Source organism: Calonectris borealis, chromosome 2, assembly GCF_964195595.1.
Source record: "Calonectris borealis chromosome 2, bCalBor7.hap1.2, whole genome shotgun sequence".
NCBI lineage: Eukaryota > Metazoa > Chordata > Aves > Procellariiformes > Procellariidae > Calonectris > Calonectris borealis.
The window spans coordinates 165,707,512-165,721,267 of record NC_134313.1 but is presented as its reverse complement, the minus strand read 5'-3'; the positions used below and the strand labels follow the sequence as shown (position 1 = coordinate 165,721,267).

Below are 13,756 nucleotides of genomic sequence, written 5' to 3'. Positions count from 1 at the left end.
GGGGGGAATGGAGGAAACCAGCTTCAGGGACAGCACTGTTCCCTCTGTGGCAGAAGCGTGTCCCCGACCCACACCACGGGTCCCCCACGGGGCTGCCCCACGGGTCCGTTAAGGACGGAGCGGTACGGCGGTAAACCAGCGCCGTTTGCCTCCTATGGAGAAAGCCCAGCGTCAAGCCAGGCAGCGGGGAAAGCCCCGAGCACCCCAAAAGCTGCCCCGCTCCCCGCGGCGGGGAGGGCGGGCAGATCCCGGCGGCGGCAGCGGCGGCCGGGGGAGGGCGCGAGGCAGCGGCGAGGCGGGGCGAGGCGGGAAGCGAAAGGGCCGCGGGACCGCGGCGTAGGGGGGGAAGTTGCAGAACGGCGCGGCCATGGCCATGGCCACGGCGCCGGCGGGCCCCGATCCCGGCTGCAGCCCCGTCGCCGCCCCGTCGCCGCTGGATCTCCACGCCGTGCCCATGGTAGCGCTCAACTACAGCGTGCGGCGCCGCCTCGGCCTCTACCTCAACCCGCGGGCGGCGGCGGCCGCCGACTGGACGGCGCTGGCGGAGGAGCTGGGCTGCGAGTACCTGGAGATCCGGCGGCTGGAGGCGCGGCCCGACCCCACCGCCGCGCTGCTGGAGGACTGGCAGTGCCGCTGCCCCGGCGGTGCCACCGTCGGCCGCCTCCTCGACCTCCTCCGCCGCCTGGGCCGCCACGACGTGCTCCTCGACCTGGCCGGCAGCGTGGGTGAGGCGCGGCGGCACCCCCCACCCCTTCCCGGGCGGCCCCTTCCCTCGGGGCGGCCACGGGGTCCCGCCCGGCCCCGACTCCCCGGCCCTGGAAGCGGGGGAGCCCTCCGCGCCCCGGGGCCAGCGTGAGTGAGGGCGAGGGCGGGGAGGGGCCGGGCAGGCCGGCGGCGGTGGCGAGGCCGGAGCGGTGCCCCTCGGCCCTCAGGCAGCGCGGGCCTGCCCAGCTCGGGGCGCCCGCGGGCCGCGGTCGGCGGGGAGCGGGGCCGGGCCTGCCGCTTCCTCTGCGGGGCTGCGGTGGGCCGGGTCTTTGGGCTGGGCTCCGGGCTCGGGTTTCTCCTGGGGACGCTGCGGCAGCAGGGCCCGGCTGAGCTCGGTGCTTCCTCGATGCCTGGGCGGGAGGGGATGCTGTTTGTGCTGGTCTTTGCTGCTCTGTCTGGGGAGGCGATGTTAAGAAAAAATTCCACGCAAACAGAAAAGCCCTTCTCAGACTGGAGTGACCTCCTCGGTGTTTTCATAGGAGCCTCATTTCTGCTAACCATAAGCCCTGCAAAGTAATCTGGAGCCTCGTCTTATCCCAAACCTTCAATAATAAAGTTTCTGTGTGTCAAAAGATGCTTTGGGCCAGGTCAGCCAGAGGACAGCTTGCACAGACGCAGGACAGCGTCAAAATGATGATGTGTGGGTCTGTGTGAGAGGAAGACATTTGCAGGGAGAGATAAACTGGAACTGGATAATGGAAGGGAAAAATAATTAACTGGTAACGGAAGGGAAAAAATTTCCTTGCAAACTGAAAAAAATTGAGATAGGTTGGTGAGAAATATGAAGGCCCTAGTGCTGTTTTGATAACTTATTCGTTATAGACTCTTTGTATTCTTCGCCATCACAGAAATTCAGAGGGAAGCCAGCTGTCATCAGAAGGGGAAATTCATTGCGGAAGGATTTCCAAAGCCAGAGACTCCGTTGAAGTCCTGTGTTGTATAATATAGTTTACTGGGTTAGTGGTGAAGAAATAATAAATCTCATTTCCTGTTACTCACGGAGACAAGTGAAGATGTAGAAATTCATCTATGTAGGGAGCCTGATCAGGAAGCGATTGAGGACTTTCCCATACTCCTGCGGTTCTTCCTAATCAAAAACACACTCTGAAGACTCGGTTTTGGGAAAGACAAAAAAATCAGTGTGCTTCGTGACCCACCGATCAGAGGTTCATAACAAATAGCAGAAGCTTCCAGCTGTGCGAGAGAGCTGGGGCTTCGTGGAAATGTTGGGCATCACCTAGGCTTCTTCTGGCCCGGAATTCAGGAGCTGGCCCACTGGAAGGGAATGTGGTGGACGGTCTTTGTCAGAGCCTGAAGAGACAACAGCAGAATGAGTGGGAGGATCCTGGGCTTCAGGAAAGTCACAAGTTTAGCCCGGCGGTGGGTCATGCTGATAAGAAGAGAAGGATAAATTCATGGAAGAAAGACCCACTGAGGGCTATTCAACACAAAAATATTGCCTCTGTCTCAGGAAATTCCTTAACTGCAAATTGTCCAAAAGATAGATTATAAAAATAGATTGTAGATTATACCTCGAAGATAGATTATTTCAGGAAAATGTCACTGTACACTTATTTTATTCTTTTATCCCCTAGGCATCTGTTTTTGACCACTGCTGCAGACAGGCTGCTGGGGTAGATGGATCCTCAGCCTGACCCAGCATGGCCATTCCTCTCTTCTATTATTTTTGGGTGGGGATTGCAGCTAGGGCCTGTGACCTGTTGCTAACACTCCGAGCTCTGGCAAAAGTTGGAGATATTTACACTCCTAAGCGGAAAGGAAATGGATGATTGCATGCACTCTTATGCACGGTATTTCCTGATGCCAAGGGCATCTTTGCTCACGCCGTTAGGACTCCTGCAGTGACATTCAGCTCAGAATCAGAAAACATCAGTACTGAGGTTTCTGCGGTCTGTGCTTTCATTATAGGAGGTGCAGATCTGGGGCACGGTTGGGCTGCCCACGCGAAGGCATCTCAAGTCATTTGAGAGGCCTCAGGATATCCCACACGGCCTCTGGCTCCTGATGCACGCAGGTCATTCGTAGGTCCGGTGTCGTACCTGCTAGCCCGTTACAGGTGCCTGGGACGCTCGGGTCTCTCAAGTGACACCTGATGCCCTCGTGTGGGCAAATGAGCCAAGCCCCTTCGGGACACAGCATCCGTGAAACACAACTCGTTGGTGCTGTGCAGCTCCAGAGGACAGGTTTGGTTTATGGTTTCTACTGCAGTATGTGTGACAGCCATGGTGATGAGCTCTGGGCACCAATCTGGAAAAATGCAGGTCAGGCCAGCGCAGATGCCACTTTTGCAGGTGGAAGAAACGAGGAGAGAAGACATGGAGCAAATACACTTAAAATGAACATTTCTGTGTTGAGCACTATTATTAGTATGCCTTTAAATAATTGCCTGTTCTTGCCTATTCAGCGATATTTTGGATTGTGCCTAGAGGACCAACGCACATGGTGCCTGTGTGCTAGTCCTTCCCATGGAACTTCTGAACCCGTCGGCCAATTCAGAGTGGCTTGAATTATGATTTCAAGGACACTGACTTACTGACACAAAATGTACACACCTCGTGGCAACAGGCAGCTGGCAGAGAGGTTGGACACGAGTTTGTGCTTTAGTGAGGAAAGATCTGAAATCTGAACCTTCTGGCTGGTAAAGAATGCGGCTGATTCTTCTCTCTGCTGCAGGACGGGGGAGGAGAGAGGCAGACTGGGAATGCCTCAGCCCCAGGAAAAGCTTTGATCAGCTCTGACACTTTATTAGATTGGGGATAATCCAGTCACGAGATGCAAAACTATGAGGTGGAAGCAGAGGATGGGACGTCAGGAGCTGGGCTTCCTGCAGACCCGCTCGTTACCGACGAGGGCTGTGTTACAGCAGTGCTTACCGGGCTCCCACCTGCATCCTACACTTCCAGGAGATCCTTGTAGTTTTGTTTTCTTTAATTTTAAGTAAAGGAGGAGGCTCTAGGCCGTTTCATCTTCTTGTTAATTCCTGGTTTCAAATCTCCTTTTACTTTCAGGTTCTGTAATTGCATATTGCAGAGTGGCAGAGGCTGCAGGGTTTCTTGTCACTTCTCCAAAGGCTTTACATTTAGATTTATCATTCATTTTTAAACAAAATCTGTTTATAATAGATGTGTCCATCACTGTCCTGTTTGGGAAGTTCACAGCAGCGAACGTGACAGGCCTGCTTGCCCTTCGGTTATCCCAGAGGGAATGTGCACACCCACTCTGCCTGAGCTAAGGAGGATCTCCACTAGTGGTTGCACAATATAAAGCCCATTTCAGGGCCTTGCTAGAATTTTACGTGGTCCTCCCTTATGTGGTGAGTGTATGTACTCATCGTCACCTGCAGGTCGGTCTGATGAAGGCCAGTGGTGTGAATCAGCTAGTGTGTGTCTACATTGATTAGTAAAAGACAATATGAAGACTTCTAATTGAGAGTCGTCCCACCCACAGTTACGTGATGATTTTAAATACTCCAAAATGCATAACAGTGAGAGCAGACAGTAAAGCTGAGACCAGTTGCGCACATGATGCATGCTGTTTAAAGTGTACTGGGATATGCTAGAACTAAGGATAATAGGAGGGGTTAGATTGGTTTAAAACAAATAAAGTACTTCTTTACACAGCAAGAGTGAGCTTCAGGAATTAATTGTTAGAGAAGGTGGTGGAGGCAGCACAAAGAGGTTCAAAAAGGGGTGAGAGAAATTCCAGCACATCAGGTCCATAAACAGGTACCAAAAACCAGACAGGGGTTTTCCCCCTGATATCCCTGAAATAGCTATTCCTGTTTTAAAGAAGTCCAGTGGTGTAAAACCACCATCACAGGAGCCTCTTGCATTGGTTGTGTTTCTGCAGAGGAGGACTGTAAGAAGTACTTACAAAGGAAGCAGGAGCAGGCCGACCAGCCACTTCAAGTGCCAGCGGTAGACAGCAGCGTGCCGAAGACATCAGAACTGATGGGCATCACCACCAGGGACGATCCGTACGGTAAGCGCCCATGATTACATTGCTGCGTGATACCTCATGTTGGAATTGCTTTCAGCTGTAGCAGATCCACGGGAGAAGCACAGAAAACCTGTTTGCTTTCATTACTCCCCGTGACTTTTCATAACCTAGGCCAGAAAGCTTTAGCTGGTAACCTGCAGGCATTTTCATTTTTCCTATTCTCTAGGGCAGAGAAGAAAAGCAATCCTAGGGAACGCCGTACCCAGAAACAGGCTGGCACAGAGCCCACTGGACGTGCGTGGGAGGAGACTTCCCAGAAACATGTCCCTTAGCACAGCCTGGCACAGAGCAACAGCTGCTGAAAGCACAGTGGGTTGGAGTCAAAGGGGAAGGATGTCAGAGCTGATTGCCCTGTCTTCAGCAGATTTAACCACCTTGAATAAAAAAGGAAGCAGGGTTTGAAGTATGGCTGGGTGTGAAGTGGGGGGAAAAGGAAGCACGGTTCTCTGTGTGTGTGCTCGCTGGGCTCTGCGTGCAGCTCTGCAAGTACAGCCACGTGCGCGTGCAACTGCATGGTGAGCTGCGTGCGCAGGCTTCTGCATTTCTAACTGCATGCCGGGCTGCGCACGCAGCCATATGTGTGCATGCTGGACTGCGTGTGCAGCTGCGGGCTGAGGAAGCGGACAGCCCATAAAGTTCTGCGACAGACGGAGCGGCAGCTGAGGCTGAATAGAGATGTGTCAGCTCACCTCTTCAGATGCTCCTCTGGCTAGTCCGACTTTGGGTGGCCACCTTTGCTGTACGTGGGGACATCATTAACCCTCCCCAAATGTCCACAGACCAATGCTGGTGTTTGTACATGGCAGCTTTGCCTGATGTGACCCCCAAGTTAGTGCTGTGCCCCTAAAGCAGCACCCTCAGTTTGATTGACCTGGCAGCCAGTTACCCTTCTGCTTGACTGGATGCTTCTTGGGCTGGATCTGCCTGCCGGGTTGATACTTTTCTCAGCAGCTTTTAGAGCCTGACCTATTTTTTCTTCGTGGTAGGCTTTAACTGGCATAAAAACTTGAAAATATATGTAGTGACATTGATGCGGGAAAAAAAAAACACAGTGGGAAACTATCCAGCAGTATTAAGGCACTTAATTATGAGAAACATTGCCCTTAAAGTATAGCACTTTAATATTTGTATAAGTGCTAAATAAACGAGAGCTGCCAACCATTAACATCTTTGGAAAACAGGGCCAATTTACTTAGGATATGACTTCAGGTACCAAAGTTTGACATCTCAGCCATAAAAATTGCAGGTTCCAAATTTCAAGGCCTACCTCATAGCTCAGTGGACAGCGGATGTCAGGACATTGCCGGATGAAGGGCCTGCAGGAAGGTTTTGGTTGGCAAGTTTGAATCTCTGTGACCTGAACTAGAGAACTAGGAACCAGAGCCACAAGAGTATTTTAGATGCGTAACTCCCAGTGAATTCCCAGAGCGTCGGGGCACTGAGCTGCATCCTCTGGGATACTCTGCTCCCTCCCATTCTTCCCAGACTCTGTCTCCCCTCTTCCCTGTGGCTGGATGTTATTGCCGCTGCAGATTTTGCGTCTCAGCTCCCCTTCCCTAACCACTGCCAGCAAATGTGGGTTTATGCGAATAGCCTGGACTGTGAAACAAAGCCATCAAGGCACAGACATATGTTACCTCCTGTCATGGACAGGAGTCTGGGCTGAAGGGTAGCTGGTCTGGTAAAATGTTAAATTACCTTCGCAAGTTTAGCCAGAGCTCGCCTGTCAAAGCTCCTGATTCTGAGTCAAAGTCTGTGGGAGCTAGTGAAAGTTCATTACAGGAGTTAACTTCATTTCTAGTAGAAGATGACAACGAAGTTTTTAATGGTTTCAGGGAACGGAACAGAGATGTTTGATGCCTTCATCTGCTACTGTCAGAAAGACCTTCAGTTTGTCCAGGAGATGATCAGGGAGCTGGAACAAACAGAGTTCAAACTCAAGCTCTGCGTATTTGATCGGGACGTCTTGCCAGGAACGTGTGTGTGGTCCATCAGCGGAGAACTTATAGAAAGGCGGTAAGTGAAGCGTGGCTTTTTGGGACAGCTGAGTGTAATGGAACATTAGGTTCATTTTACCATGATGTCTGCAGTGTGGTGCCAATGAAGCAGTAAAAATCCACAAGGATGTCTTTATGGGGTTTGTTTTATGCTCTTGGCTCGAGAAGGAAGACTCGAGCATTCCCAAACATGTCGCTTCATTGTGTTCACAAGGAAGATGCCACTATAGTGATGCTGCTTAGGTTTGATGCCTTTTGTCTTGGCTGGAATATCCTGCAGCCGCATCCTTGGAGGTGATCTGGAAATGAACACAGCTCCAGGCTGAGTTAGCTCCAGCCCACAGTGTGGAGTTTGAGGGGGCAGCACTGGTGTTGGCTCTGGCACTGACTTCAGGAATCCTTCAGACCTGTGAGGGACTCGGGCATGGTGGGAGCTGTGGGACATTAAAGCAATTCCCCAGGTAGGGAGTGAAAAATCCCAAGGCGGGTGTTTGGGTTTTAAACATCAGCCTTTCAGAGGGAGGTAGCTTGGCGTTAACAGAGACCCTCGTAAGGCCTCGCTGTCCTGGCTGTTGTACAGCGTAGCCCTCCATGAAGAGCCTAACGTGTAGTTTACAACCAGGCACCTCAAATGAATGTAAGCAACAAATTGGAGAATAAAGCTCAAATTTATGAAACCAGGTGAATTCACAGTAATATGAGTACAATAGAGCTCTGTCCAGTTCATTCGAATATTAAAAAGTTCCAGTTATGCTCCATCAATAAAGGCAGCATGTAAGCAGATAATTAAGATGGCATTGTTTGTAATATATAGACAGAGGATCAGATAATGATTGCACAGACAATCTGGATTTTGCTATTTCTTCTTTTTTTGGTCTGTGAGTGTGTATCTGTAATCAGGTTTTTTTGTGTAACGTAGCTATCTGTCTTTCAGTAATCCTTGCTCTGTAGTTATTCCTGCTGGAACGCAGCTGGAAGGTTCATTTCTCCATCGGAGCAATTCAAAGGAATACATACTTGTACCAGTGAGAAGAAGTATCTCTGTTGACATTTTATTTTTTTCTCCCCTGACTGCTTTATCTTCAGGTGTCGGAGAATGGTGGTCGTCATTTCAGATGATTACCTGGAAAGTGATGAATGTGATTTTCAAACCAAATTCGCTCTTAGTCTTTCCCCAGGTAAGATCTCACAAATATCCCATTTAAAATTGCATATCAACATCACAATTTTTATTGCAGTAACATCTGCAGCTGAGAGCAGTGCTGTACTATTGGGCGCTGCACAAATGCAGAATGAAGGGTAGTCTCAGATGTGTTTAAACAGATTAGATAAATACAGGAGGGAAAGGAGAAAATAAATAACTGATAGTCACAGAACCAGTAACTCGGTCTCAGACCTGGTTCGCACCGCTGACCTACGTTTCACATGTGTGAAAGTCCACGCAGGCAAGGGCTTGCCCTGGGTGTAATGCCCTTCACTAAGCAAACAGAGATTTATCGCTATTAGAAGCAGCCGTTAAAACTAAGAGTGGCTTTATAATTTTGTTGTGCAGGCAGGGACCTGGACTTGATTCCTTGCCCTGCCGTTGACCTTGTGCATGACCGCGAGCGAGAAGCTTAGCTGTCCATGCTTCAGTGCTCCAGCTGTCAAGTGGGCTAACGCTGCCTGCTTCAGCGACGTCGTAGCTGCATGTCAGGCTTGTGAAGTGCTTTAAGATCCATACAAGAAATACGCTCCTGGAGAGAAAAGTATTATAATAAATTCAGGGTGTAAGTAAATGCTGGGAATACGGTAGCAGGTCATGAACATGCAGCTTTTTGCAAAGATCCTTGAGTGTTGTGGACAGGTGAACAAAATATGGAATGGATGTGCAACGTGGATTGGAAAAATCTGTTACATATTTTGTTCTGAATTGAAAAGCCATCAATTTACTTCTGTCAAGTCTGTTCAGATTGCTTTTCTCTAACCACTAGTTATCCTACACTCGCGTATGTTGCTGGGGAGTAAGTGCAGCACAGCCTAATAGTATGGAGGATATGTAATATGGGTAGGAGTGTCGGCATGTAAAGTCTCTTTTCTAGATGAGGTATCTGACGTGGTATTGTAAGTGACGTGCCAGAGGTTGAACTGGAAGCCAGTGGCAGAGCTAGGAATTAGCTCCTTGACGCAATAATTTCATACGATGGCCATTAATCCATTGAACACCCCTAGGATGTTGCATCAGCCCTCAATCATCAGGATTTGTAGCAAAGTCCTTTTAGTTCTTCACCAGTTTTTTGTTGGCATCGTATCTTTCACTGGAACAACAGGAAAAGAAATGCCCATCTGTAATGACCTGAGCTCTATGGTAAAACCATGCGTGTAAGTACAGGCTTACAGAAATCACAGAGTTACTTGTTTGCGTGAGGAACTAACTCACAGAGGGTTTGGTGGCAAGTTCTGGGAGCTCCACAGATTGCAGCATCTGCTGCAGTTACAAAATCCTGGTTTCTTGCCTCATCCAGGTCTCGGCATCATCACTTGCGCTGGGCAGTTTTGCTGGTAGCGGGTGTCCCTGTGGAGAATTGTAAGGGGAGAGGTTCCTCTTTAGAAGAGCTGCTCCTTCCTGCAGTAGCAATCACAGGGAGAGTTGTCTGATATCGTGCACGCCTCAAAAAAAGCAGTTCATGTTAGCAGAGCGATTCCTCGCGGCCCCTTGTGATCGGTGGGTACTGCCTGCAGCCTGAGTGAATCAGGAGGAAAAAGAACTGGAGATAACCCAGCAAAGCTGACCATCTAGAAGCAGCTTAGTCTCGCAATTTTCTCTTCATACACACCTGGAAGTAGTAAGGACTGTATACTCCTGTTTGTGTTCCACAAGAAACTGTGCTCTGTTCTTGTATGTCTGCAGTTCATTAGGGCTTTATCACTCCCATCAGCACAAGCTGCCCTACGCATGCTAGATGGGGCCCTGCTACGTATATTGGAGCGAAATGTTCTTAGCAGAGGGCTTGGGATTCAGAAACTTGCTCTCCAGGGTGAGAGCTAGCCGCGTTATAATGAGGTGACACAAAATCAGGAGCAAACCTGGGTCTCGTGATGTGTGTGCTGCTGTGGAGGGAAAATGGATACAGGGTCTGACTGGGGCTCTGTGTAATCCTCTGCCTGTGTGACCTGTCTTTCAGGTGCTCGTCTCAAACGGCTGATTCCAGTCAAGTGCAAAACCATGAAGAACGAGTTTCCAAGTATCTTACGGTTCATTACAATTTGTGATTACACCAATCCTTGCACCAAAAAATGGTTCTGGACGAGACTGGCAAAATCCCTCCTGCTGCCGTGATGCAAAGTCACGAGAGCTAGGTGCTCTTTTGTAATCTGTCCTGGCTGTGCCTTCGGACCGCGGTGTCATTCACGCAGGGTCTTCTACCACTTCGGAACCTGGATCCTTGCAATCGGTGTTTGGAGCCTGCGACCGGGAGCAAAGAATTTTCTCTAGCACTTTTTTATAACTCGGAAGCGGAAATAAAGCAACTGTGGGAATGTTCCTGCTCAAGTCAGTGAGCAACAGTGCCCAGCACTTTGTTAGTAAGCATTTTCACTGAAAATACAGAAAATATACATTTAAAGACTGAGCGTCTAATACAAGAAGGCTCTATTGTAAGCATTTAGAAGACCTCAGAGCCCCAAACTGCAGGCTTTCTTAAACAAGTATTTCCTATTATTTTAGAAGCTGTTTAATGGCTATAGTAACATCTAGGGTTGGTGGTTTTTTTTCAAATCCAGTGAAATCCCATGGCTGCTTGTTGATTTGCAGGAACTGAAGTTTCAGACTCTGTTTCCTGCTTTGTGAATGGCCAGTGCCGTGAGAATGACTGATTTTGGCAGCCTTGTCAGCAGGGCCCAGCCTGCCCTGCCAGGGACGATGTCCCCTGCCCTGTGCCGCAGCCCTGCTGCTGGGCAGCACGGCGGAATGCGTGTGGGCTCTCCCTGGCCCACGCTTGTTCGGGGGGTAGCCAGTCTCCTTCAGTCTTTGTTTTGAGAAAAGCAGAAGTGTATTTTAATTGTTAAAGCACTGCAGAGAAATGAACGGATCTCCTATTCTTACCAATATTTGCAAAATTAGAGCAATTATCCTTGTAATTATAACTAATGCAGAATTACTGACCGTTTATTTTCTGTGGATGTTTTCCTCCTCAAGTTATATCACAACATTCCTGTCCCGTGTTCATTTACAGGGTAAATCCCTTGTCACTAGTATTTTCTGAGGCAGTCCCTCAGATTTGCCTAAGTGGTTATTTTTTGCTCATTGAAAGCAAGAAGTGTAAGGAAAGACACACTCTTGTACCATGTTGGTCATGTCTGTCTCTGTTCAGGTCACATTTGCTTAAGTGACCTTACACTAGCATTTTATATTCCCAGATCTTACTAAATGTTTACAACAGAGCCTTCCTTTAGTAGAAATTCAGTCTTTAAATGTATATATTTTCAGTGAAAGTCCTTACTACACAAAGTGCGCGATGCTGTTGCTCATTGACTCGACCAGGAACAGAGCTGTGCACCTAAGTGGGTCCAGGTCTTAAATTGTTTCACCTTTAAGAGCCTTCCAAAACACATCAGCTTTTGGGATGCCTCAAAGGTATAGGGGTAAATATTGAATAAAGAGTGTATTAAATTGTCAATTGGCCTGTTTAAAATATAAAGACTAATGTTTCTTTAATAGGAAAGAGCATATTTTAATTAACCACCACAATCATCAATGTATTTCTGTGACTAAGGCTAGGAGCAACATTGCTACTGCTCTGCTTGTTAGACTTAGCTTTGAATTCTGCAGTGACTAGTGGGTCTCGTCAGTGCTCAGGGGTGAGGGGCAAGAGTTCTGCCCAAAGTGGCCTTTTAAAGCGTATTAAACAGATTTTCAGTAAATACTTACTTTCTAAATTGGGAAGAGAGGAATCTTGCTTATGTATCTGCAGTTGATTGAACTCTGGCACTTTGTTCGTTACTTCAGCCACTGACTCATGTTGATTTTACAGCTTAATGTTTTACTAGTTTACATTTTTAAGGTTGCATCTGGATGTGATATTTTTTTTTTTTTTTAGGATTTGTTTTAAAGCATTACCAGGGCTGAGGTGCAGACAGAGATGTGTGCTCCTGTCTTTTCCTCACCCACCCTGTCAATGAATGGTCCCTTACCAGGGGGTGCTGTAAAGTCCTGTCCTCGCGCTGCTGTGGGTTCCTCCTGGCCGAGAGCAGCCAGCCCTTGACCTGAACATGGTGAAGCTTCTTCACGCACCTCACGTTAGTGTCGTTTTTGGGGCCATTTTTGGATAGGCCCATGAGCTGGGTGGTTTTCAGTCCCTCCAAATATAACTGCTGCCATCGTGCCGTGGTGACGGTGACACCTCTCTCTCTTGCTAGAACAAGTGAGAAGTCCGTGGGCATGGGAGGAGAAAAGTTAAGCTGATGATGGGTTTCTAACTAGTTTGTGCTCATGTCCTATCGCCCTCAGGCCTCTCCTGCAGAAGCAGAGACAGCTGCTTGCCTCGGGGTTTCTGCATAATCGTTAAATGTTAATTATAGAAGAGTTTCCAGAGGCTGCTTGATCCCCAGGCGCTCCTGGGCTAGGTGAATTCTCATGCTCTGGAGTGTCTATAAATATTAATTACGGGTCATTACTCGCAGGACCAAACCAGATCCCTCTTGTTCCGAGAGCTGAAAGGACCCTGGTAACTAATCAGGGGGAGCCCGGGCAGAGGCGGCTGCGCTGCAGACGCTAGAGGGAGGCAACGGCCCGTGCTGGCACCCTGCAGGGCTCCTGCCCGCTGGCTGGGATGGGGGGAGACGGCAGGGATGGACCAGCTGCCCGCTGACCCGCGGTCACGGCCGGGGTCCGGGATGGAGGAAAGAGGAGTGGGTTTTCTTCCACTGCCCCTTGCACCCTCCTCTAAGGAGGCTGTACCAAAAATAGGGAGAATTTTGGCAGATTGAACCTCGTGAAGTGTCTTCTGCGTGAGTCCTGACGGGTGGTTTGGGACTTGGGATGTTGCAAATGAGGAAAAAAGAATAGCAGGAAAAATAGTAACGGTCAGCTTTGTGGGAGATGATCTGGTGATCGCTGAACAGGGAAAGTGCTGCTTCTGCCAGGGGAAGACAAGAGCTGAATTTCTAAATCTTCTGACTTCCAGTAGATAAATGCAATATTCCAAATAATTGTGAAAGATGTCAGTGCTTCGGCCAGATCTCGTTATCACTCAGCTCTCTGGGCCGCGGCCCTTCTGTCTGCCTGGCTCGGATGCCGAGCGAGTATTGCTGCTGTCAGACCGTTGCTTTCTTACAAGCAGTTACAATTGTCTGGTAGGCTAAAATAATTATTTTGGGGTAAAGTGAGGTAACAGCCCTAAAACATAAAATACGTGCTTTAAATATGTATTCTCTTCTATGTAAAAAATAGAGTTTATGCACTTCTGACATTTTCATATCTGTCTTGTCATGGTGACTTGATGAAGTGTGACATCTACGCATGATACAAAATCTAGTTATCGTAAACACATTTCAGTGGCAGTTGTGGTTCTCCTCCCCTCTTTCACGCTCAGTGGAAGGTCAAAATTTTGAACACCTTTAAAAAAGGGATTTACAAAATTATGATGATACTTTTTTTTTCCATTTTGTTTCTTTCCCTCACTGAAATTGTCCTAGTCAAATCTGTTAGTACCAAATCATTTATTTTTATATATATACATATATATTTATATTAATTTCTATCTGAAACAAATCTTTTTGGAAAAGTCTATGTGTTTTATAGCCATTCTGAAAATAGTCAACGATTCTGTGGTTTTTTCCTCCTCAAAAAACCCAAACTTTTGCTACTTGTGAAAACATTTTAAAATAAAGAATTAAAACCCAGCCGGCTGAATCTCCTTCTTGGGCATCGGAGACTAAGTACTAGGTCTCAAAATGAAGTGTTAGTGAGAAATAATACAGGCTAGTTCTTTTTT

General features: G+C 48.3%; 1 protein-coding gene across 1 annotated transcript; it reads left to right on the top strand.

The window, feature by feature from the left end:
• Positions 1-281: 281 nt before the first annotated feature.
• MYD88 (MYD88 innate immune signal transduction adaptor) lies at positions 282-13,586 on the top strand. Its single transcript, XM_075144261.1, has 5 exons — positions 282-725; positions 4,636-4,767; positions 6,621-6,801; positions 7,869-7,960; positions 9,947-13,586. The coding sequence occupies exons 1-5, from the start codon at positions 368-370 to the stop codon at positions 10,099-10,101; spliced, it is 918 nt and encodes a 305-aa protein (XP_075000362.1). The 5' UTR covers positions 282-367; the 3' UTR covers positions 10,102-13,586.
• The last annotated feature ends 170 nt before the right edge of the window (positions 13,587-13,756 follow it).